The 27,271-nt window shown below is 35.8% G+C and overlaps 1 protein-coding gene across 8 annotated transcripts in view; it reads right to left on the bottom strand.

Annotated features, from left to right (window-relative positions):
• NOX4 (NADPH oxidase 4) overlaps positions 1-27,271 on the bottom strand; it is a 146,478-nt gene that overhangs the window by 44,435 nt on the left and 74,772 nt on the right. For all 8 annotated transcript variants that reach the window (XM_017649759.3, XM_073215906.1, XM_017649753.3 and 5 more), the window contains one exon: positions 26,321-26,381. In XM_017649759.3, coding sequence (XP_017505248.3) covers positions 26,321-26,381 — 61 coding nt within the window. The remainder of the gene's footprint in view (positions 1-26,320; positions 26,382-27,271) is intronic.

Genomic DNA, 27,271 nt, shown 5'->3' with positions numbered 1-27,271 from the left:
CCAGAAGACCAAGTGTTAGAGAGGATGTGGATCAACATAAGCCCTTATATATTTCTGGTGGGAATGCAAGTTGGTATCATAGCTTTGGAAAATAATTTGGCTTTATCTTTTAAATTTAACCTTTGCATACCCTGTGAGCCAGTATTTACATTACTAGGTATATACTCTGCAGAAACTTTTACCTATGTCCCAGGCAGCAAGTAAAAGAATGTTCACAGCAGCACTGTTCATTAAAACATAAATGGAAACAATTCAGTTGTCCATCAACAGGAGAATGAACAATTTGTGGTATAGGCACACAATGGAATATTAAATGAAATGGAACCGAATGAATTCAGTTACAATAAAAACATGGTGAATCATAATATGAGGTTGAGTGGAAAAATAATAGCAGATTAGATATAGAAAAATACAATTTTTTGTTGAGTTAAGAAATAACTAAGCAATGTATTGTTTAGGTACACTATACATGAAATAAAGCAAACCAGTGAAACACAGCTCAGGATAACGGTTACCTTTTGGGAGGGGAAAGAGGATTACATAGGAGAAAAGCAAAAAGGTAGGTGTAATTGTTACTAATTCATATATGTTAACTGAATATATATATACACACACACACACATATATATATATACACTATATATATATATATAGGATGCTTACAACTTCCCTCCACAGGGAAGGAGGAAGAGAAGGAAGTAGGGAAGGAAAAAGGAAATGGAAAAATAAGAGAAGGAAAAAGAAGCATGTGGAGGAAGAAAGAATCACTGACTTGAACTTAGAAACAGTTCACTGCATAGCTATCTGCATTGTAGAGTCATCTATTACTCTAATATTGATGCCATATTTCTGGGACTAGATATTCATTCCCTCTAGGGTCATCTCCACTGTGTACTCCCAGGATAGTCTGCTTACACTGTTCCAGAACTTATCACACTACATTTTATTATTATACATCATCATTTATCCACCCCTCCCTCTCTTTCTAGTAGATGAGTATTGCACCACCAGGATATGAAACATCATCTGATACATGTGGATGTACTAGATAAATATTAACTGCAAGTATATTTCCATTTTTGCTGGATACAGAAAACTGTTTGCTAAGATCAACATAATGCCTTTTAGAAGAGCCCAACTGGTCATCTATCAGCCACGGAAAGCAAGCAGACCTGCACTCGGCCTTGATGAAGTCACACCATCAGTCTAAGACCTCGCAAAACTGAAACTACACACTAAAAGTGCATCTATCACTCACTGAGGGTGAGCAATTTCCATAAAACACCGAAAATCTACACTTGATGACAATCACCATTTCCTGTTACCTAATAGCTAGATAGGTAGAATAGTTAAACATTTGTGAGCAGGGTGGTTTTGAAGTATGGTTGAGAAGCAGGATATAGATTTTATCTTCATATTTATAAAATATATTGAGTCAGATATTTGACCTCTACTCTGCTTTTTTTTTTCCCCGTTGCTCTGACAGTTCTTATAATACACTGAGGAGGAATTAAGAAGATCCAAACAGAAGTGGTTGTATTCTAGGGTCCAAATCCAAGAAAGCACGATTTATTTTTCTCCTGTAAGTGCACCTACTCTTTGAGTTTGTATTTTTAAAAATGAAATTATATTATTGGCTGATGTACTGCTATTTGTAAGCAACAGAGTTAATGTTTACTTCAATGAAATGACTGGTACATTTTTCTGTTATGACCACTGCTTTTCAGTCTACTTCCCAATTTTTGTGGCACCCCATTAAATGAATGATTTGCAGTATTTCTCCTTCTCCTCCCCCCCCCCTCCATTTATCCCTTCCCTAAAACAAATCTTGAAATACAAAGCCAAAATCTAACAGTAAAAATGAACTTCACACATCAAATAAAGAATTAACTGTTCCATCAAACAGCTGTGTTGAATATGATATATTCTTAGGTGCTACAAATATAAAGTTTTACTGAATTATTCCCAAACTTATTTAAATACAAAGGAAATTCAGAATTCTCTATGCAAACAAATATAATATAATACAACTATAGGTTTTTCCCTGTTTATGTAATCACAAAGGACATCTGGTTGCAAATATGGAAGAAATCTCTGGAGATGACATTATATTGATAGGACTGAACCCCTCACCCCAAACACACACAGAATGCAAAATTAGCACATAAGAGATCACTTATAAAGCTACCCAAACTATGAAATCTATGATTAATGTATCTATATTTGAAGCATCTATTAATGGAAATATCATAATTCAAGGAATAGCAAGAGAATGTCAAGAACCTTGAGTAGTTATCATGACTGTCAAAAAAGGAAGTTCACATATACACAAACAGAAAACATACTTAGTACCTTAAATTACATCCTTTTTAAAATTTCAATTTTTATCATTATATTCATAAATTCCTAAATGTGAACAACTAACTTTATCTCAGAGAGGTATAATGATCGTTTATTGTTTCTTTATGAGAATAAAAATAAACGATACAAATTTTCCTTAGAAATGCTCAACTAAATGAAAAATTGTTTGCAGTTCTTACGTTAGTCCTTTAATCTCCCAGGTTTCTGTCTATCAACTAATTAGAATCTTAATCTTCATCCAAAGCTGGGAAAAAGACCAAAATAAATTGATGCTTCCTTTGTTAAGTAGCAAACATTTTTTTTTTTAGATATGTATTTTTTATTGAAGGGTAGGTGACACACAGTATTACATTAGTTTCAGGTGTACAACACAGTGATTCAACATTTATATACATGATAATTCTAGGTACCAGCTAGCACCATACCAAGTTGTTACAATATTTTGACTATATTCCTTATGCTATACATTACATCCCAGTTACTTATTTATTTTACAATTGGAAGTGTGTACTTTTTTTTTTTTGTGAGGGCACCTCTCATATTTATTGATCAAATGGTTGTTAATAACAATAAAATTCTGTATAGGGGGGTCAATGCTCAATGCACAATCATTAATCCACCCCAAGCCTAATTTTCGTCAGTCTCCAATCTTCTGAAGCATAACAAACAAGTTCTTACATGGAGAACAAATTCTTACATAGTGAATAAGTTACATGGTGAACATAACAAGGGCAGTCACCACAGAGGCTTTTGGTTTTGATCATGCATTATGAACTATAAACAGTCAGTTCAAATATGAATATTCATTTGATTTTTATACTTGATTTATATGTGGATACCACATTTCTCTCTTTATTATTATTATTTTTAATAAAATGCTGAAGTGGTAGGTAGATACAAGGTAAAGGTAGAAAACATAGTTTAGTGTTGTAAGAGAGCAGATGTAGATGATCTGGTGTGTGCCTGTAGACTATGTGTTAATCCAAGCTAGACAAGGGCAATAAAACATCCACGGATGCAGAAGATTTCTCTCAGAACGGGGGGGGGGCGGGGAGGTTCTAAGCCTCACCTCTGTTGATCCCCAATTTCTCACCTGATGGCCCCCCTGCGACTGTGCCTGTCTTAGGTTGTTCCTTCCTTGAGGAACCTTACCCGTCTCTGGCTAACCAGTCATCTTCCGGGGCCATACAGGGAAATGTTAAGTTGGTAAGTGAGAAAGAAGCCTTATTGTTTGAAAAGGTTAGCTTTTTACTTCTTAGTAGCAAACATTTTTAAATAATACTTCTCTCACAGCAAAATGTCACAGCAGATGATCTGCTTTCTCAGTAGGCCCTAAATCTACTTGTTAAGAAAATTGCAGTTATTCAAACTCTAGAATTCAATCCTTTCACAGGGCTTCTCAGAACAACTTTATTAGAACTACTGCAAAGAACCAGAAGATTTTCTGCAGTGATATTTTGATGAGCTGACTAATTACCTTGTAATGTCTGAACATGAATTTCTACCAGTAGGTTATGTATCTTAATTAATACAAGCTTTCATACAATTTCACTCACCCTTCCTTTCTCCCATTCAACCACCAAAAAGACTCTGAGGCTAATAGATTTGGATGATAGACGGCATACAATTACATTAATCTGGGCTCTCCGGACAATCAACTGTGAGACAATATACTTAATTTTTAAAAACAAAGATGAGAAAGATAATATTTCCAATTCTAGTTCAAACATTTTTGTACATTTACTATGACTCAAGTTCTTTTATCTGCCCCTTTTAGGAAAACGGTCAATCTGTAATCTTCGCCCAACATGCAGAATGTAACAAATAATGATTTGCGTAACAACAAAAACCAGCATGCAAGTATATTCCCAGGAGGAGAAGAAAATAAAACCTGCTCCCTACCATTATGAAAAAAGGAAGAAAGAATAAAATTAAAGTCAGAAAAAAAATAAAGCAGTGATGCTGATTATGCTATTATTTTATAATCTAAAAAGTCCTTTTCATCTGTAGATGTGATCACAGCCACCTAACGTCTTCAGCAAGAACCTAAGAAATACTTGTTATTTGCCAAAGGAACTCTGTCAAGGTTTTACGAAGTCCAAATCATTGTTTCTTTCCAGGTAATCTCGACTTTGTCAAAGTCTTCACTATGGAGTGAATATTTTAACTACTTTAAGGATTAGATTATCATGGGCAATGAAAGAAAATCAAATAAAACATCTTAAAAGGGTGACAATATTGCTCTAAAAGCCTGGAAAGAAGTTCTGGACATTTTTATTAATAGATACAAATGTTCTCCTCTTTCTCTTAACACTGATATTATACCCAATTTGCCAGTTTTAATTTTTTTTCCAAAAGCAATCAACAAAATCCTCCAGAGACATTAAACAGACCCACTAAAGACTTAACCTTAGTTTTAAAAAAAAAGCTAGTATAATGTATCATTGGATCTCACAGAATAAATGTTGCAAAAAAAAATAGACACTTGCCCCATACTCTTAGTTTTAAAATAAGATCAGTAAATGATTACACTACAACATTTATATTATTGTATGAGAAAGACTGAAGATTATCTAATAATACAGGCAGTGTTAAAAGTGAGTATTCATAATAAAGGGTAGACCAAAGAACAAATTTTTCTTTACTCCTACATTTTATAGTACTTCAAAGTAACCGGCTATAATAGAAAAGACACCAAATAGGCTGTCAGAAAGCGAGAGTCTGTTACTTGCTTCTGTCTTTGTTCTCAATTCCTTTACTCAACTGATAACTCAGATAAGTAGGGTGATCATTGAGCCACCTTTCAACCTGGAATCCCTCAAAGAACATATGTATGGGGACAGGAAGGGAATCTTGCCAAAGCCACTGGTTGGGAGGGTGGCTGTTATGTCTTGGTTTGCCTGAGACAGTTCTGGTTTATGCTTGTTAGCATCCTGCTCCATTTAGTATTCAACTCAGAATTCTATTTTTAAATCAAGTGTTGCTCATAAAATATGCCAGCGGTGCTGTGGTTGAAACGGAGAAGCACTCCCCCCAAATTCTGCTTCAGTGAAGTGCTTGTTGCCCAGCTGTGGAGCGTGTAGTCTGCAGACAGCCTTCTGTTACATCAGGGTCTGTCTCAGATGCAAGGGAAATGCCTTTCTCAGTACAGTTCATACCCAGTGACTGAACAAGGCAGGATGTATTCGCTGCACACAGGCAATGCTGATGGGCAATATTTGCCCCAGCGTTTCCCTCCAGTTTGGCTGAGGCTTTGTAGAGCCTGCATTGCAATTCGGCTTCTTCCTTCTCCCAATCCCACTTGCTTCCGCTTCCCTCCACAGGTGTGGATTCCTAGCAAACATTTTATATTAAGAAATTACTTCTTGCAGTCACTTTCCGGCAAACCCAACCTGCAACAAATGGACTTGATAGACCTCCACTGTGTACGTAGAGCTTCTACCATGTTCTTGGCTAGTGTTGGGTGAGACACGTGTGTAGTTAAGCCAGAATGAATCATATTTTCTAGGTATATCCAGAGTTAACATAACACCTTCATTTTAAGTACAGATCTTGTTAAAATGAAGTGCTCTCAGACACACATACCTTGGTACAAGTAACACCATCCAGTCTGAGGTGATGGTGGGAGAAATAAACAAGTGTCCCTGCAGGCTGTGTGGTATACTAACCAATCGACCAACGCCCTGTGGTGCGGTCCATGAGATGTACACAGCCGTCAAACCTTCAAATGACAGTATGCAGGGAAATGCAGAAAATTACAATTTATGTTGATATGAAAAATATATGGGAAACAAAGGTTAAATACTCTATCCTAAAGTGTACAGAGGAGCCTGAACACGCTTATTTTGTCCTTTATTATGAACTGTAATAAAGCATTTCAATAATAAGGCAAAAAAGACAACGATTAGTTAAAAAACTAAATATTAAATTTATTTTATTTTTTTAAGGTGATAAAAATGTAACTTGAACAAAATGCTTATCAATATCTGCCATCCACCCTGGAGGCCATACTAACTTTACTGAACACATGATGACACGCAAACCTGTTGATGAAGAATCAGCATCTACTTCAAAGGTTATTATTTTATGAAAACTCTGTCCAATGATGATAATTCAACACATAAATATGTAGAAGGCACAATAGGTGATTAGTGTCACTGAAAAAAAAAGTGACTTGACGACTGGGACCCAGGACGCCTGGTCTCTGCATAATGTCAAGTTAAAGACTGGCCATTCATCAAAAGATACTAAAGCAATTCAAATGTTACAGTGTTGGGCAAAAACACATCATTAATACATGGGAAGGTGGGTAGGAGTCAGAAGAGGGTACATTTTAAGTGTCCACAAACACCTGAAACTCTGTCCTATACTCCTTCCACTGACTGACTGTCTCAACATTCTTTAGTGCAAGGCAGCTTTTATCCCCAAGGGTCTCTAGCTTGTATTCTCAAGTCAGAGAATTCCTTGTTTTCTTCCACATTTTTCCTTTCTATAGTCAATTCCTTGTTATTTCTTCTTCTTCTTTTGTTAATGAAATTCAGTCCCTTCCAATGAAAATTACTCTTTCTCACTTCTCTACTTGGTCATTTTCTACCCATCCCCTTGACTATTCATAAAAACCAGTAATAGTTCCAAAAAAACACCCTCTCTTTAGAAACAGGAATTGCCAAGGAAGAACGTAAACTGGTAAAGACCATGCTCTGGTTGGTGAGGCATGGGCTGGGGTGAGGTCTTCGAATGCATAGCCTAACAATTTTCATACAAACACAAAAAAATGGAGTCTAAAAGAGTTAAAGAAGAAACAATGGGATGGATGGAGAGGTAAATTTAAGACTAATGACAAAATGTGGCAAATATTCCTTTCTATCTAAAAATACAAATAATCAAAAACTAAATTAAATTAAAAATATGCTATGAGAGAGGGAGAAAAAGGAGATTACATGGAGGAGGGGATTCTGACAATAGCTGAGTATGTTTATTCCAATCATGCATTCTGGAATTGGGGTAGATTTTGGGACATACTAGGTCTTTGGTGACACATAATGAAGCCCAAGCTCCATTAACTTCACATAGCCCTTACTGTTATTGGTCTATTATAATAATGCTTCAGTTCCTCAGGAAATAGTACGACTTTAGAGGCAATGTAGAGTTTCCCAAAATTGAATATTTCTCTTTCACCCATACACAGCTACCCTGCCAAATAGCTGCAGGATAAGAGGATCATTTACAGTTTAATTTTTGACATGTAGAGGATCTTTTCTTATAGGGACCTGACCATCCCTTTATTAAAGGGGTTAAGAATCTTTGAACTAACTCAAGTCTGAGAACTGGATGAAGGTCTGCAACTCTCTTTTGAGATGATTCAGGTCATGCCCATGTTTGTCAGTCTTAGAGCTTTCTTTTTATTTGTACACATCAAGTAAGAATTTACTAGGTCATCTATCTGTTTGAGACCCAAGGACACTGTGGTTCAGCTACTCAATACTAAGGATCTCTATGGGTCAGTCCTTTCTGATCGGTGTTCTAAGCATGTTGATCATTATACAACCAAACCCCTCCCAGCCTTGCCCCTCAGAAGATTCATCATTTCCACTCAGTTCAAGGAGCCCACCTGAGTGATGGCCTCTCTCACTTGTCAATCTTGGCCTGCAATAGTTACCACAGATCCTCAGAGGGCTCTCCAGTGCCTATCACCAATGTATTTCTCAAAAGTCACAGTGAAAGAATACTTCATGGTAATTTAGTTAAGGGGCTGATAAGCTGTCAAACATAATAAATTCTCTCCAAAATTTCAAACTCTCTAGGTATGGGATAACTTTGACTACAGTGTGTCTAGGAAGTCTATAAGTATATAGACCAAAACATCCAGAATGAATATATCTGAAGATGTGAGACGAAGGAAAAAAGGTTAACTTTTTATTTAACCTATGTCTTGTTTATATTTTTAATAGTACTTATCTGAAACTAATTAAAAAATATAGATATGTATACTATTAGACAGACGCGAACATGTCTTCAAGGATACTTGCCATATAGCTTTTGTCTGCTCCTCCGCCTCCTAAGGAGGATACGACATCAATGCAGAAACACAGCATGCACACACACACACACACACACACACACACACACACACGCACACATTGCTTTGAAGAGAAGGTACAAATTAAATTTTCCTGTAAGATTTAGGAAGTACCATTTAAATATATAAACAAAATATGCACATCTAAAAATCACTTTTTCAGCAACCATTTATTGATCATATACTGACAATCAGGCACCATGTTAGGTCCTCAATAGCTTAAGGTCTAGGAAAGAACACATGTATTATCAAAAGATATGTTCTACAAATAAATAAGTGCTAAATGCATCTTGCAATAGTCTTGAAGGACAGAACAACCAACTCTGCCTGGATATATTGGTAATAAAAAGCAAAAGAATCAGGAGGGTTTTATTTAAAAAGTGAAACAAAGAAACTAAAAGAGAAGTCCTTCTGATCCAGGGTGCTAGATGCAGTGAATAATTTTGCTCTTCTATATATCAATCATCTCTAACAGCAGAGAAATTAAAATTGGGAGTCAGACTAATATTTTGAGCAGAAGGAACTTTCAGTTAAATCATACTTTATTCACTCACTCAACAATTTTTTATTAAGTACCTATTATTTGTCACCCACCATGGATAAAACAAATTTTTACTCTCAAGGGCAGCCCTGTGTATCACAAGAAAATGCCAGGACAACAGAGGAATTGCAATGCCATCGCAGCTACTTGAAAAATGATTTAGAATGTAATTACAAAATTACTTAAAGAGGGACAGAAAAGCTGTTCTCCTAGGGATTCAAAGGAGTTAATGGGTTGTCAAAATTTGATGTTGTATTTTCTTTAGGAAAAGAAATACGCACATTAATCTTAGAAAAACAAATTACTTCAAAAAATGAGAATTAAAGGGCAGACTTCGAGCAGTATATCCAAATCAACTAGAAAGACATAGAGTATAAATTTTCCTTTTCTGAAAAGTTTAAATCAAGTGAATATTCTTTATTACCATGGTAACACAGCATTGAATAACAATAGTTGCTATTAAAATACTGCTTTCAAAGCAATATTACAGGCATTCAAATTAATACTATTTCAGGCACATAAATAAGGTAATCTAGTTGCAGAGCAAGAACATTTTCCAATTGAAGATATAGACAAGTCTTCTGTTGATAAAATTCAAATGGAGATAGATTGAAATTCTAGAAGAAAAAACCAATCAGTTGCATACTCTGGTTATATAAAACCATCTTCTTCACAAATATTCAGGCCATGACAAAGGAACATAAAAACCAGAGTCTCATATTTGTCTTCTACAAGAAAAAAAAAAAGCCCACACTTGCAAGTCAGAGGATGAGAACATAGAGCACAATGTATACAACCATAGCTACTAAGTAAATGAGAACCTTATAGGAGATAGAAAAGATACATAAAAACCCTGTACTTGGCCCACATCCTTCATAATATTCTTGTGAGATTTTTCTCAACTGAATGAATTTATTATCATTCCTACTTAATGTGAAATAAACGATCCATTTAGTAGAATGTGTTACTCTAAGAAGAATCATACAGCTTTACATCAGCAATAAGCTGAGAAATGAGAAAACACTTCCTCAGTGCAACAGATCGTAGGTGAGGAAACTCACACCAGATTGTTGAGCAGCACAAGGTCATGGGGCTAACAAGAGACAAAGAGATTAAAAAAACAGAAACAGAAACAAAAACAGCCACCCCAAAACCCAGTCGCGTGCTCTTCCCACTGCACGTACTGCGTCATTCTTGGGAGGGAAAATACTGTGTGTACTCCCTTTCCTCTCCCTCCGTCCCTTGCTCCCTTCTTGCCTAAGGACTACACAGTGAGAGAAAAGCGCAGCAGGGTCATATTCAATCTGTATGCCTCAACACCTGGTACTTTTTTAACATTGTAAGGTCCCAAGGCAGGCAATGCAGTATTATACAAAGGACCGTTATTTAATAGTCCTTTTATTTTCAGAAGAAGCACAATGATAAAAGTCTATTCCTTTAATACTCATTATTCTGGTTCCTGCTTGTTAAACATATTATTTTTACAAAAATCAAAAGCAGCTTTTGAAAGAACTGCTAACAGACTTCTTGGCCTCTAAACGCATCAGTGAATCGATGTCTGTAACTGGCTTTCTTTATAAAATATAAATTCCCTTCTATTACCACTGAGGCTAAACTACAACAAAAATTAACAGGAGGGAACAAAGAACAGAGTTCAAGGAAAGTGAAAGCAAATAACAGAGGCATTTTTTGGATAAACACATTAATGCTCCTAAGCTTTCCACAATGCACCTTTTAAGGAAAATGTTATATTTTCATTTGTAACAGCAAATGCACTTATTTAACAATGTTGGCATTCAACAAAGAAAACATCTCAAAGTGATCAAGGCTCAGCTTGATACTAATTCAGTTCCTGCTTTCTGCACAAACTCTGAATATCCCCTGGGTACATATTCAAGAAGGAACAGGCAATTCTATCCAAGATCCAAAGAAACTGGAGGTTTTCTTTTGTGTTTTGATGAAGTTCTAACCTAAATCCCTGGGCAAACAAAATTAATGGTATGCACTATATGGTCCTTTGAAGCCTATCAAAACCATGCAGTGAGAGTCTTTAATACCGGACCTCCTGGCCAAAGAAAAAGCCCATGAAATAGTGGATAAAGGAAGAGCAGAAAGCAAATATATGCTTTCACTTCCTTCGATATGTTGTTCAATTGGACAAGTTTGGGTTTCCTCTTGTTTTCTTTGCATATTCATTTCCAGGGCCAGGATTGCTTGTCCTTTTAACCAAACCCTCTCTAAGATTTAAGGGCTAGCTCAGACTCCCATTCTTTAAAGAGGCCTTCACAGACTATGCTACCAAGTAGTAATCTTAGTTTCCTAATGACATCATGCCTTTTATTGCAACATTCTTTCTTTCTACAGTGCCCTTTTCTCGTTAGAAAGCTCCTATTTTTAAGCTCTGTGTTCCAGATCAAATGCACCTTACACACCTATTGAATTTTCTGATTTCCTACAGCAGAATAAGTTTCATCCTCTTAAAGATCCCTAATGATGTATCTTTGAGAGTAACTTGGCAATAGTTTGCATCCTCACCAGCAATAGATATTTTCATTAAGAAAATCATAATCAGTTACCTTAATTAAAATTTATCTGAATACTATTATGATTTACTTATGTAATTTATCCATTTCTCAGCTTATTTTTTATTGAGTTGAAGGAGCTCTTTATATAGTGAAGATATTAGTGGGGAATTGCCATAAATGCTTCTCTGTTCAATTCTCTTTTATTCTTTGAAATGATTTTTAATTTGTATGCAGTTAAATCTACTTTTCTCTAATTCTTCCAAGAATGGCTTTTCACAATCAGAGACTGGTGACCATCAATTTTCATTTTCTTCTGATTCCTTTACAGATGAACTATTTTATGTTAAAGGCTTTTTAAAAATATACTTAAATGCCAAGTATTTTAACTATTTATAAACTAGTACTTCATATTGATTTATGAAGCTTCCTTTATTATATGATACATATTTTCATGTATTAAATGGTCTGTTTGTAGACTGATTTTCTTTGTTAATATATTTCTTGTCATTTTTTGCTCTAATACCACAGCACTTAGACTATTTGAATTTTATAAGAGGCTGTGTAGTAAATTAGCACATGTTTAATGTAAGATGAGCCTAAATTAAAATCTCAACTCATCCACTTAATAGCTTCTTGTTCCTAGGCACATTATTTAGTCTTTTAAATGCTTAGCTTGTTCGTAAAATTTTTCTTTATAACATGTTTTAATAGGACCAGTCCTATCTTGTTACTCAACATCTGCTAGATTTTCATATTATTCATTTTAAATTATTTTCTTGTTTTTTCAAAAAGTATTAATATTATTTTATATTTTGAGTCTTGATTTAGATTGGAATTATATTAAACTTATAATTTATTTTGGGAAGAATATTTAAGTTAGCAATGTAAATATTCAGAATTTATATCTAGAAACACAGCCTGTCCCTCTACACTAGTCTATTCTTTTTAAATAAATTTATTTTCATCATATTTCTTGATTCTCAATTCTCACTGAAGTTATATCAGTTTTTTCTCTGTGACTTCTTTTTAATAGGGACAAAATAACAAACACCAAAAGAATGTCTTTGATAGGCTTCTTTTCTAGAGGTTTATATTGTGAAGGCAAACAAATAAGCAAATATAATATGAAATGAAGACAATTAAGAACTTATTTTTCAAAGGTGACTTGGAAAATGTTACCTTCTGTTCCTGATTAGTAAGAAAAGCAAGAATAGAAATACATATTCATGTAAATTCATTCCCAGACCCTAAAAAAAGATGAAATCCCATTTCTATCTGGTTTACATCTGACCTTTGCTGTCTTTTCTACTGTGCTCACTGAAAACTTTGCAAATCTGTATAGTTGAGTACTTTATCTCAACCACAATATTGCAAGGCACCACTGAACAGCCTGACATTCTAGCATCAACAAAAGATTTTCACTGCTATTGTCAACGTGGAAAGTCAGAGGATTTTGTCACAAATGAGAAGGAGCTTGGGAAGGAAGGAGGACACATCACTTGACTTCTTAAAATACATTTTCTTATCTGCTCCAGTTAGAGGCATAGCCTCTTGCTAGGTACTGTCACTGAAAGCACTGGGATATGCAAAGTTCTCTGTATGGATCTTCTCTCCTTTACCTTCCTTCTTTATTGATAGCTACATCCTGAGACAATTACTAGTTTCTCAATACAGTGCTGACAAAAAATAAGATCACCTTCTATTGTTAAGCTCTTCATACTTTTGATTCAGGCATTTGAAATCTTCACTTACTCTACTATCTATTCTACTACTCAGCCTATGTACATTTCTTGGGTTCCCTATCATTCCATGTCCATTATTTAACTGCCATCTCTAAATAATTTTTTCAAAATCTTGTTTCAATGGAAGTTTAGTTTTCCCATTCTACTTGTATCTGTTTAAGAAATCCCATATTCCTCCTTTGTTAACATTCAAAAATCCTAGTAAGAGCAGTATTATTTTCACCAGATGCTATTCCCAAGCTTCCCTTATTCAATCACCTTTGAATCCACATAAATGTACTTTCCTTTGGTAGTAACATATTTAATGTTATAGATGTGTTCATTTGGATGACATTAAAGAACCCTATCTGCTTCATTACAATTTTGCCTTAAAAATTACCACTTGTTTAGAGAACAAGAACTATATTCATTTAGCTTCCTTTAAAAAGTGCTTAGCAAGTACATCAAACAAATGAGTACTTTAAAACATTCCTCATGATAATGATAATGGCACAAAACCCTTTTTGGCGTCTTTGAAATTATTTAGTCCATTAACACTGGACTAACTTAGCAAAATGACTCATATCTGCTTGGCCACTCAGTACATTACTGTCGTATTTTCGACATTGCTTAAGAAATTATGTTACCAAGCAAACTCCTCACTATTCTGATTTTCCTTCATATTTTAAAGTAAAATCAAGCAAAAACATAGAATCCAAACTTAAGAACAAAATAATCCATAATAAAAACATAACAACCCATGTAAACAAATCACTTTGCTATGATAAGTCTACTTCCAGGTCCAGAAATTGTATGATTTGCTTATTTCCAGAAATAAAAAGTAACTTTTTTATTAGATAGACAACAAAAACTGTCTACTTTCTCTTACTTTTGAGGTTGTAAAATCACTGAGCAAGATCAGTGAAATAAGCCAAGCGGAGAAAGAGAAATACCAAATGATTTCACTCATCTGTGGAGTATAAGAACAAAGGAAAAACTGGAGGAACAAAACAGCAACAGAATCACAGAACCCAAGAATGGACTAACAGGTACCAAAGGGAAAGGGATTGGGGAGGATGGGTGGGTAGGGAGGGATAAGGGGGGGAAGAAGAAAGGGGGTATTATGATTAGCATGCATAATGGGGGGGTGGGAGAAAGGGGAGGGCTGTACAACACAGAGAAGACAAGTAGTGATTCTATAACATTTTGCTATGCTGAGGGACAGTGACTGTAAGGGGATTTGTGGGGGGGACCTGGTATAGGGGAGAGCCTAGTAAACATAATATTCTTCGTGTAATTGTAGATTAATGATAACAAAAAAAAAAAGAAAAGGGGGATTACTCCCTGATAGGATAAAACTAACTGCAAGTCACCAATTAATGCATGCTTTAAATATCCTTAATTTTGATCATTTAAAGGGTGTCAGATGATCAGCTATGGAAGTACATTTTCCTGATAATACTCCTTTCTCTTAAAAAAAAAAAAAGCAGTTCCTGTGTGGTGATCTCCAATAAGTTCTTCACAATGGTATAAAGGGCATATCAAAGTGTGGGCAAAGGGTTTGTTTGTGTTTATACAGAGGATCAAAGCCTAATTTGGCTACCCAGAAAACGAATTAAGATACGATATGAAGAAGAACTTCCAACGTCAACATTCTCTGGAAGAGTCATTCCAGAAGATGATCATCAAAAAACTTCAACAAAGATCCTGACGCTGTTGCAGTTGTAGCTGCATTCATCCCACCGGTTCCTGGACTTGCCATTGTAATGAAGAAGGAGCTATCTAAGCTGGCCTGTGCATACAGTAAAACAACAAATTTGACTGGATCTATACTGTCGGAACTCAACCAAGAATTAGGAGAAGTGCAAGTTGCAGCGCTCCAAAATCTTGTGACTATAGACTATCTACTATTAAAAGAAGATATGGGATGTGAACAGTTTCCAGGAATGTGTTGTTTTAATTTGTCTGATTTTTCTCAAACTATTCAAATTCAGTTAGACAATATCCATCATATCATTGATAAGTTTTCACAAATGCCTAGGGTGCCTAACTGGTTTTCTTGGTTTCACTGGATATGGCTGGTAATTGTAGGTCTGCTTAGGTTATGTAGCTGTATTCCTATTATGTTAATGTGTGTATGCAATTTAATTAGTAGTTTAAAACCTATACATGCTTATGTTACTCTACAAGAAGATATGTCAAAGAAATAATCAATCTTCCCATGTTTTCTTCTGTCTGCTACTTCTATAGCTTTTCTTCTTCCTTCCTAATTACAACCCTTAAGTAGAATTCATGCCTCATATCGAAATTACCGAGTATCATAATTCTTCCAAGTGGTAAAGATACCTCAAGACAAATGCTGGGCATAAAACCCACAGGGCATAAATCTGCAAAGAAGTAAAAAGCTAACCTTTTCAAACAATATTGCTTCTCTCTCACTTACCAACTTTACATTTCCCTGTATGGCCCCGGAAGATGGCTGGTTAGCCAGAGACGGGTAAGATTCCTCAAGGGAGGAACATCCTAAGACAGGCACAGTCGCAGGGGGGCCATCAGGTGAGAAATTGGGGATCAACAGAAGTGAGGCTCAGAACCTCACCCCCCCTGCTTTGAGAGAAATCTTCTGCATCCGTGGATGTTTTGTTGCCCTTGTCTAGCTTGGATTAATACTTAGCCTATAGGCACACACCTGATCATCTACATTTGCCCTCTTACAGCACTAAACTATGTTTTCTACCTTCATCTTGCATCTACCTACCACTTCAGCATTTTATTTAAAAATAATAATAATGATAATAATAAGGGAGAAATGTGGGATTCACATATAAATCAAGTATAAAAATCAAACGAATAATCATATTTGACCTGATTGTTTATAGTTAATGATGCGTGATCAAAACCGAAAGTTTCTGTGATGACTGCCCTTGCACTGTTCACCATGTAAGAACTTATTCACTATGTGAGAACTTGTTCACCATGTAAAAACTTGTTCGTTATGCTTCAGAAGATTGGAGACTGTTGAGAATTAGGCTTGGGGTTGACAAATGATTGTGCATTGAGTCCCCTATACAGAAGTTTATTGTTGTTAACAACCATTTGATCAATAAATATGAGAGATGCTCTCTCAAAAAAAAAATCACTGAGCTAGAATAAAACTTTGTAAGTAGTGAATTCCAATCATTTATAGGCAGTCTCTACATTTTCTGTGGCATTATAAGTGAGCTGTCATCTACTAAAAAAATGAGACCATAGATTTCATAACCTGAGAAACTAAGGGGAAAACAATTCATCCTCTCTGTTGAGAACAGATGGGCATTTAAACTGTAATAAAAATCTCTCATTTTCCTGATAGAAAAATTTCCTTAATTTCTGAGGCTAATGAAATATGGACTGCAACCCCAGCACATATTTATTGTATGATTTATTAATTTTGACAGCAAATGAGTTACTTCAAATTCCATCAAACTAGTCATCCTTAGTGATTTCAACACAGACTTACATGGGGCTAGAATTACAGTGTTCTATTATACAAATAATATATACATTAAGATATAATATGTTAATCTTCTTCCTGATTCAGATCTACCTTGATGGATACAGAGATAATTACATGTGAGTTTCCTACTCATCCACCACTGCTAATCATAGGCCAGTATAAAAATCACTCAGAGTTCTGGGGGAATTTACAAAGAGGAGGAATTTAGAATTAGGCCCATTTGCAATCTGCTTCTTTTTGCATAGTACCTCTGTCTATTTCAGGTCTCCAATTTACTCAGTAATTCACAGCAATGTACACCACCCCCAAGTTTATCCCCCTGAACGTTCCCAATAAGATGATTTTTATAAGGTTAGCAGTAATCCCCTCCAATAGGTATCATGTGGTCCTGTTTCCCTGGACGTCACAGATCATTGCCTCCACAGAACTTCTAATCTCCCCAGCATGACACTATGACAAAACTCTCACTTGGTGCCTTTGCTTTTAACCTAATGTTTCCCATCTGTGTAACACCAGCAGGGTAATCCACATAAAATCCAAATTTGATTTCAGTTCCTGTTTAAAACCCTTCCATTTTTCACCAACATCTTTAAAAAAAAAAAAGACCAAGCTCCTCCGAGATGAGACCTCTGGTCACCGCCTCAACCTGGTCTCCCAGCAGCACGACCGTTTCCTCACTTCCCGCGGGAGGTCACCCTGCTGAGCCTTAATTCAAGATGTTTCTCTCTCGGGAATAATCTCCTACTCTAGATGAGTCTTATTTATCTCTAACACTCAGTTTGGCCTACACAACCTTCTAGAAGCTTCTGCATCCTCCATTTTGGTGGCACAGGGGTACATTTATTTATATACCTGCTCCCTGCCCCACTAACTTGTGAGTGTTCGCAAAGAGAGGATACGCCTGCTTGCTCTCCTTTCTTCCTTCACTTAACAAATAGCTACATTTACTAAGAACAACCATTTTAATAGGCCCCTGAGAACCATTGTGAGTAAAAAGAGATACAGGTCCCTACCACCGTAAGGCTATATATAGTCTGTTGGAGGAAACTCACGCACCAATGAGCACACTTTGCATATATAGTTACCAATGGAGATAAATGCTCTTACAGGAAAAGAACAAAACAAAACAAAAAACCACTGATGGCAGTAAGAAATAGCATCTAAAATTGAGGCTTCTCAGAGGAGGAGGTGACCTCTGAGCTGTGATTTTAAGATACCAGGTACATGTGTGGGTAGAGGTGGAGAGGCCTGAGGACATACGGACCGGAATATATACAGGGTGGGAAGCAGCAAGCAAAGCAAAAGGAACCATAAAGGCAATATTGCTGGTGTGCCCAGAAGAAACAGACCGAATCAAGAATCAAGATAAGAGGTAGGCTGGAGTCAGAGCAGAGAAGATCTTAGAGGCCATCCTAAGGATTTTTGTTTGTTTATATCCTAGGAGCAATGGGAAGATATCAAAGTGTTTGAGGCAACGGAGAGATTTAATTTGATTCATGCTTTGAAGTTTCTATGACTACACTGCTGAGAATGGATTAAAAGTGACAGCTATAGAGAATTTAATCAGAAGTGGACCAATGCAGGCCAAATCTAACTCCCTGCTTGCACAATAGCTAATCTGAAGAAGTGGACCATGCCTGGAAAAAAACTCAGAATTATTCTAACTTGTCTCATTTTAAATGTTAGATCACGTACCTCAGCAGGCCTTTTGGCAGCTCTCACAGGGACACCATGCTTCATTCATCACTTTACTATTGCAAATGATACATCATGCCCTCTTACTTTTCCTCAAATTCAACATACCTCCCCCATCCTACATCTCGATGATAACCCTACTATTTATTTAACTAAGCAAACAGGAGGACCTGGAAGAAAAATCTCACTCTTCTCACTCCAAGACCACCAACTAGCCTGTAGCCACGATCTTTAACCGCCTGCTCTGTCTCCCCTTCTTTTATAAAGCATGAACTTCCCAGCTGCCATATATAAGGTCAACTCCTCTACTTGTATATTGGAATTCAGTCCTTCTGGAATTCTTAGGAGGCACTCATGGACTTTGCTCCTATAATTATACCCTCTATCTCTCCAGCAATAATAATGTTTCCCTTTCTATTTCATTCTCATTATTAATCTTGTTCCCAGAAGTAGGTAAACATAATAACTCATATTAAATATATATGCACACATAAATACATATACAGTTGACCCTTGAACAGAATGGGTTTGAATGGGACAAGTCCACTTACACATGGATATTTTTCAATAAATAAACTGGTAACATTTTCGGAGATTTGTGACAATACAAAAAAAATTTTTTTTCTCTAGCTTATTTTGTGGTAAGACATATGAAATATGTGTTTTATATGTATATATTATCACTATGTTACTGTGTATGTTATCGGTAAGGCTTCTGGTCAATAGTAGGCTACTAGTAGTTAAGTTCTGGGGGAGTCAAAAGTTATATGCAGATTTTGGGGTACACAGAGGAGTCAGTGACTCTAACCCCCACATTGTTCAAGGGCCAATTGTATATATACTATTTATGGCACATGTGCTCTTATATCTGCCTTATCCCTTTATCCTCCTTCCTTCAGCTACTGGCCTACTTCTATATTTCACTTTACATCCAAATTCCTTAGAATTTACCCAGTGGTGTTTAGGCAAATATTTAATAGCCAGGTTTGAAATTTTTTTTAAAATCCTTACTGCACAGTGTTTGTCAGTTTCTGTGGCATAAATACATTGTGGATGACTTAAAGCCATCAAACTTGACTGCACTGAACTAGAGCTGGAAGAGAAGCACATAATGATCCAGTGAGCTCACAGGAGTTAAGCCCAACATATCAACAGATTGGCCCATATTTACCATCTTGACTTCTTTACCATCCTACTGCAGTCAGGCTTTTGTTTCCAACACTCCATCTAAAACACAGCTCCCAAGATGATTAGTTCAGCCCTCACTTTATTCTACTTCTCAGCAGTATTTGTTTCAATTGACCAATTCTTTTTTGAAACCCTGTCCTGTGGGGGCCAGGATTCAGACTCTGCTGGCTCCTCTCTTACCTCTCTTATTCCTTTTTTTAGCCACCTTTTCAGGACTCAGTGTGTTGAAACGTCTTGGGGCTCAGTCCTCTTTCTTTCTATACACATTTCTTAAATTAATAATTTTGATGGGACAGGGCCACCCTTTGGGAAGTTTTGAGAATTTGTGGAGGCAATTCAGTTCTCATAATGATGAATAGAATGTACCGAAGTTTAGAGAATAGGGATCAGAGACACTAAATATCCTGAGAGGCTGTGGAGAATGCTGTGCAACACAGAATTCTCTCACTTCCTGCATGCTTTTCAAATGAGTTGCTAGATATTCATGTAAATGAAAAACATATTTGTAATTGTAAAAAAGTACATAGTTTATCTTTTTCTTTTGCAGGATTTTAATATGCACTGTAATTCCCAGGATTGCAGCCACTCAATAAATCAAAGTAATATTACTCTTGTGTACTCTGCTGTGTCTAGAACTTAACAAAAGATGCTTACCATTTTGGAAATTGCATCATAAAGAAAACAGCTATGGTAGTATTTCAACTGTAGTGGGATCCTGTGTTTAGAACTATTTCATTCATGTGGGTACAAGTCATCTATTTCATTATGACTTCTAGCAGAGTCATGCTTGAAAATTTAACTATGGAATGAAGTCACATTATAAATTATTGTAATAGTGCCTTTATGCTACACTTAGGACATCACATTGATTTTTAATACATTATTTGTGAATATCTGTAAGTTGCATTTTTAAGAAAGTAAAGTGGGCATATAAAATGTTACAAGAAAAGGTATTAGATCTCACATGACTGAGAATTACTGCGCTAGGTGATCAATCTATCCAGTTTCAAGGCTTTAAATCCATGACTATACTAATGATTCCCAAGTTTAGCTCTCTCCAGACTTCACCCTGCCCTTCAGACACACACATGCAAATGCCTGTTCAGCCTCACTTCTTGGAAGTCTAAAAGGCATCTCAAATTTAAAATGTCCAAGACTGAACTTTGAATATCCACTCTTGTCCCCCCTCAATATGCCACAGTGTTCCTTATCTCTATAACCATCAGTACAGTACAGTCCCACTTACTTATGGAGGCTAAAAACCTTGGAGTTATCTTTAGTTCCTAACCTTTTTTACATCCCACCTCCAGTGAGTCAATAAAACATGCCAGATATACCTTCAAAATCCATCAGCTTTTTATGACCCCATCACTGCCACCTTATGTGTAACTAGCATTTTCTCTTGTCTAGATATCAGCAAGAGCTTCTCCTTAACTGATCTCTTAATTTCCACTCTGGCCTATCCCCTCATATTCTCCACACAGCAGCCAGGATCACCATTTTAAAGTGTGAGTCAGACCCTAATCAAAATCCTCCAATGGTTTTCGATAACATTTATAATAAAACTGAAGCCTGCAAGTGATTACCACACCCGGTCTGTGGGTACTCTCGGATGTCATTCCCTACCACATTCCCACCTATTCATTCAGCTCCAGCAACTCTACTTCTTGCCGGTCCTTGAATACAAGCATGTGATTGTTCCAGGGTTCACACAGTTCCTGTCATCTCCCCCACAGACCACTCCTTTGGATTCCATGCTCTGTTCCGAGAGACTTTGTCGACCTCCTATAATAGTCCAAGTCAGCCAAAACCAGGAAAGGATTGTACATCATTTAAATGGAAGGAATTTAATGCAGGGAACTAGTGACTCATGTAAGGAAAGAACTGAGAAGCCAGTTAGAAGATAGCGAGAAAATCCAGAAAGGAGCAGGAAAGTCATACATCCCTAGGCTGGCGGGACAGAGGGTGCAGGTGAGGCCAGCAGAACCTATAAATCAAGGCCGTGTGGCAGGGAATAGAACCACTGCTGAAGCATCTCTAAAGTGATGAGAGATCCCCCTCCAGTGAAAAAAGCTTCATCACTTGTTTTCTACAATGCTCAGAACTCTTACCCCTTTCTCCTTAAACTCAGTCTTTAAAAAAAAACAATAACCTCCCAAACACAGGAGTGTAGCTATTAGTACAAAATGGATAATCATTCAAATATGGACTTCAGAGCCGTGCCTTTTTATCTCGGTCAGATTAGAACCCAAGTCCTCTCGCAGCCTAGCATGTCCCGTCCCCGCTCATCTCTCCCGTCTCGGGTCCTACCACTCTCCCTCTCACAGTCACTACTTCAGCCCACTGGCCTCCTTCCTGCTCCTTGAATATCCAGACTTAGTCCCACCTCAGGGACTTTGCACTTTGTTTCCTCAATGACATTTCTTCCTGAATCCACTTGGCTTACTCCCTCACCTAAGCATTACCTGCTCAGAAAACTCATACCTAAACACACTTTCTAGAATAGTGCTACCACCCTCACTCCCTGCTGTTCTTGATTGCTCATCACTACCTACCACATTACACGCTGCTCTGCTTTGTTGTGTATTGGAGGTCTCTACTGTCTAGAACACAATCTGTTTTAGGAGAGCAGGGACCTTGTCTGTTTTGGTCAATACTGCATCTCCAGAGACTAGTGCAGTGACTGGCACACAGTGTTGAATAAATATTTAATTATTAGCCAAATGAACAAATAGTTTAAACATTATCTTCCACAAATGACCACCATTGCAATTTGCTAGTCATAGCAGTAACAACAACAGAAAGTATTTCTAGTAACTCCTTTGTAGACATAGTAATTAATGATTCATCTTTATTATGGGCTTAGATGAAAGCTTACTCTGTGTGAACATGAGTTATACAAAACCCCCATGATATTTCATATATCCAAATATGATTTGTGGTGTTCAAAGAAATCAGTATGCTCAAGCTTATTTTGAATTTCCTCTTTTGCCATGTCCTTCAAAACGGGCTCAGTATTCAGTAGGAATACTTTTGTTTGTTTGTTTTGCAGCAACTAGAAGCCATTCATGATACAAATAATGTAAGGTGGATGCCAGAATTGTTCCAAAACATGGTATAATTATAAAATAATAACATTATAATTTAGTGTAGTCATAATCAGACTTACAAGGAGCTCCCCAAAATGAAAAAAGAACGAAACCAAAACCAAACAACTTGAAATACATTACACACATTCTGTTTTGATCTTCTAAAAAAAATCAGCTGTATGAAGTATAAAACACACCCGGCTAATCCAGTGATATAGAGACACACACACAGAGGTATTGGCTCTTTTTTGGCCTAGTCTTCAGCAAAAGCTCTAAGATCTTGCATTGTGAGTATCAATGTATTACATGACCAAGACAAATCCATGGTATTATATAGCCTTGTCTTCCTATTTTTAATCCTTTAAGTGAACCATATCTTCTGATTGTAGCAAGATTTTCCACTACACAACATGGAAATTGATACCCAAGATTCAAGGAAAAGCTATTATGTGATATATACAATGAGCTTTTGTTGCATGTTTATCCAATTTTCAATCATTGATTATTGAATGGAAAAATGCTAACATTTTTAGATTAATTACATGAGGATATTATGTAAGCTGCTACTGAGACCACTACAATAACCAATGATGTAACATTATCTCAGACAATACTCAATAGTAACGATATCTAATACAGATAATAACAAAACTTTTTGAACAGTTAGAATGAAAATCAAGCCAATAGGCAATAGGAGACCATATATTTGAAATTCTAGAAGCATAACTGATTCTAGAAGAGCAACAAAATATTAACTCAATTCAAAGAGAAATCTATTTGGTAATTGAATCTACCCCCTTCACCATTATCATTTTAAGAAAAAAAACTTGAATTGTGTTTAAGAGGTCTGAAGAATCTTCTGAATTTAAAGAGTCCTTCACACACTTATGAGATGTAACTAGAGGCCTGGTTAAAATAAAAAACTGGACAACAAATATGAAACTTTGATGCCTCCTTAACCTGTCCTTTATAGCTGCTTCAATTGCTTCTTGGGTAATCTCTAACTGGGTGTAGCCTTGGGAAGATCATCTATGGGGCAGTCTTAAACCTGTTCTTTAGACTTGCCCAGACAGAGCATAGATCAGGGAAGAAAAAGTAACTGTAAAATATCTCTAAGTCAGTTTACAAAAAAAAGTAAGCCTCCAATATTCAACTTTTTAAGCACCTCTTACATATTTCCTACACTTACTGCTCTTAAATACTGAGTTCTAATCAGTTCTCTCAGACAAAAACCAATGATCCTAGATCTCAGGAGTAATATTCCTGTTTTCCTTCTATAATTGTAATTTCATTGTTTTAAGACAGCTAAATCTTTTTTGGAACTACAGTAAAAGAATTATTTAGGGGTTTTATTCATGAATGCTTTTTCCAAATTCACAAATATTTAAAGTCAACAACCAGGAAGGTCTATTAATTGAAAAGCATCTAACTAGAATTGAAGTCTTTGAATAGAATGGATCTTGTTTCTCCCTCAGTGGCATAGTAGATAAAAAGTAGGATAAAAGTAAAACTATTAAGTGTTCCTAATAGAGAAGACTGAAATAAACAATGAGATAATTATTTATTTTAATGAGCTCCTGACAATAGAAAACAACTTTATGAAGAAACTCAGCTACAATAGCTAGTAATAGTCCATCACAAAGTTTCTGCTTACCCTGATGAATTAAATTATATCTTCGTTGTGCTTGTTTTCCTTCTGATACAGAATTCTATCAACTACCATTCATTACTAAAGTTAATTCTTACTATATGGGGATTCTTACCCAGAGAAGAACTTCATCCATTCTTTATTTGCCAGACAGTCCACAATGATTGTGATTATATCAACTAGTTGTGGGCTTATTGTGAAAATTACTATTTTCATACTACACCAGTGTTTTTCTAACAATGGACTATGACCATCTCTTTTGAATGCTATCAGATGAACAATACCTATTTAAGCCTGAACTTCATGATTCCAAATAGGTCATTACTGCTCACAGATCTTTTGATTAATTTCATTGTTGGCCCATTAAATCCTATGTTGAATATTTTCTCCATTTTCTTTGAATCTCAATTCTAAGCTGACCGCCCTTTCTATAGATAAAAAATTTTTGAACTGTTTGATACAAGCTCTTTCAACTCTCCTTGTTCCTAAAATATTCCTTTCTTATTACACAATATCTTGTCCTTTCCTGGTTTTTACAGAAATTCATTCCCCTTTTCCAATGCCACCTTCTCGACCTGTCCTTGCAGATCCAGTCCTTCTAGTGCTCAGTTTCCATCTCCAGTCCTCTACTGACTCCTCTGCATTCCTGTACTAACAACTCTTTCCTTGACTCTAACCATCCAACTAGCAAGTTATCAGCACTGTTTTCATTATGATGTTCTAAATCTTTAGAATGTTCCTTAATATCTCTAAGTTACTCCAATACCTTGTCAAGGCATTCAAGATCTCCATCAAGATGAAACTAAATGGCCTTTCCATACTACTCCCCAGAACAAAATCTCTGCTTTTGCTAGGTTGACTGATACCCCTTTCTAAAATGTGGTATAATTGTTACCTTCCATAGTTTTTGACAGTGATATGAATTTCATTTAATCATCTGCCTGATTTTCAAGATTCATCCCAAATTCTTTCTTCTCTATGAAGCCTCCCTTATAGCCCTAGATTACATTGAATCTCCTTTTTTCTGGTTCCCTATAGTTTTCACAAACCAACTGTTACTTTGGTACTAAGTTAAAATATATTTTTATTTACATTTGCATTCATATTTATACCTGAATCCTTTCCTTTGAGTAATGAACCTAAACAACTGGCCAAAAAGCTTAATAATATTTGTTATGTCAAGGGAATATAAAACTGAGTAATGTTTCTTTTATTTACTCAGAGCTCTTAATGCATCGCTCAAATAATTAAAAAATATTTATTGAATAAATAAGTGAAATATTAGCAATAGACCTGTTATTAAAATGGACCACCATTCAAAAGATGTTGTAGATTTGCTATGTATACAGGTAATAACTGCATGATAGGTCATGCAAGAACTCAAAGATTTTGTAAGATCTCAATTCCAGGTGTCAATTACTTTGACAGTAAAACCAACCACTAATTTAAAAATCATGTATTCTAAAAAGCGTATTTTGGTTTTCCCACTATGCCAGTACATCTAACAAGTAGACAGAAACCTACAACTTGCAAGCACATTGTAAACAATTCTTGATATCCAAGGTATTTGAATTCTAAAAATGCATCTTTTTTTTTAATGGTTAAATACAGTAGAATATATATTAGTTAACCAATGGCTAGGAATCTACATAATGGGGTTACATGTAAATATTTAAAATAATACAATAAATATATACTATTGGCATGGAAATTCTTTGATAATATACTATGAAATATAAAAAGCAGGTTACATAGCATAATATAGAGAACCATCTGGTCTTTGTAAATATATCAAAAATGCATCTTAAAAGAAGAAAACATTGATGTCAAACTGTACAAAGAAATAAAACAAAATAATAACTCGAGAATATATACACATTTCTATACATGTGAGTAGTTCTACTATTAAACATATTCAAATTATTTTATGACCCATTATTTTCACTCTATGTATTTAAAACTCCATGTTCTACATACCTGTCCAATCGCCTACTATTTTAAGATGGACCCCAAATGTTGCTTTGGTTTCAGTAGGACACTAAAAAACAATAAATAAATACTGGAATCAATTCTGAATAATAATTACATATTACCAGACAACCATTCAATTAGTTTTCATTCTCATAGCAAATCCCTCCAAATCAATGGAAAATAAGAAGGAAAAAACTAAAAAACTGAATAGGTCTTAAGTGGAAGAAAAAGCAGTGTCAACCAATCAATAAGATAATAGACATTCTCTAAAAACCCATAAGCATTTATATAAAACAATGTATTACACAGTCTAAAACTGCTAGTATACTACATACACCTAATAAGCCTTGCTTGCATATCTTTTGAGTTAAAATATTTAAGAGGACACAACTTTTAACAGAGGAAGAAATGGAGCCTAATTCTTTCAGTGTGTTTTTCCTTCCAGATATTACGCACTTCACATCCTAACAAATTATGGGGAGAAAAAAAAAGTAATTCTCAATGTGACCAGAGTTTTCCACATCCAACAAAGAAACATCTCCTGAAAGAGCTCTCATTCACTCCGTCTCCTGGTCTCAGAGAAATGCAGGATGAAATGGCAAGGGTGTCTGGGGCAGGGAGTGAGTTGTGGTACTTGGGGACAAAAAAGTATCTATGGTCCCACCTTAGGAAATGCAGAAAACAGCCACATAGTAAAATTGAGGGGATAATTTTTAGGTCACAATAAAAACATATAAAATCTTTTATTTTCCAGAAATCCAACCTCTTACCCATAATTCCAAAATACACACATACTGAAAAATAAGTTTTCTCATAACTCATTTGGTGGTACTGTCTGACCTGAATTGATGGAAGAGTAAGGATGGGAGGCTAATACTTCTGTATAAAAATGTATTTTCCTTCAGAAATACCAATTTGTTTAAGAAAGTTCCCTCATACCCTGCTAGAGACCTTACA

This window comes from Manis javanica, chromosome 11 (assembly GCF_040802235.1).
Source record: "Manis javanica isolate MJ-LG chromosome 11, MJ_LKY, whole genome shotgun sequence".
Taxonomy (NCBI): Eukaryota; Metazoa; Chordata; class Mammalia; order Pholidota; family Manidae; genus Manis; species Manis javanica.
Note: the sequence above shows the minus strand (reverse complement) of the source record. Positions and strands in the feature narration are given on the sequence as shown.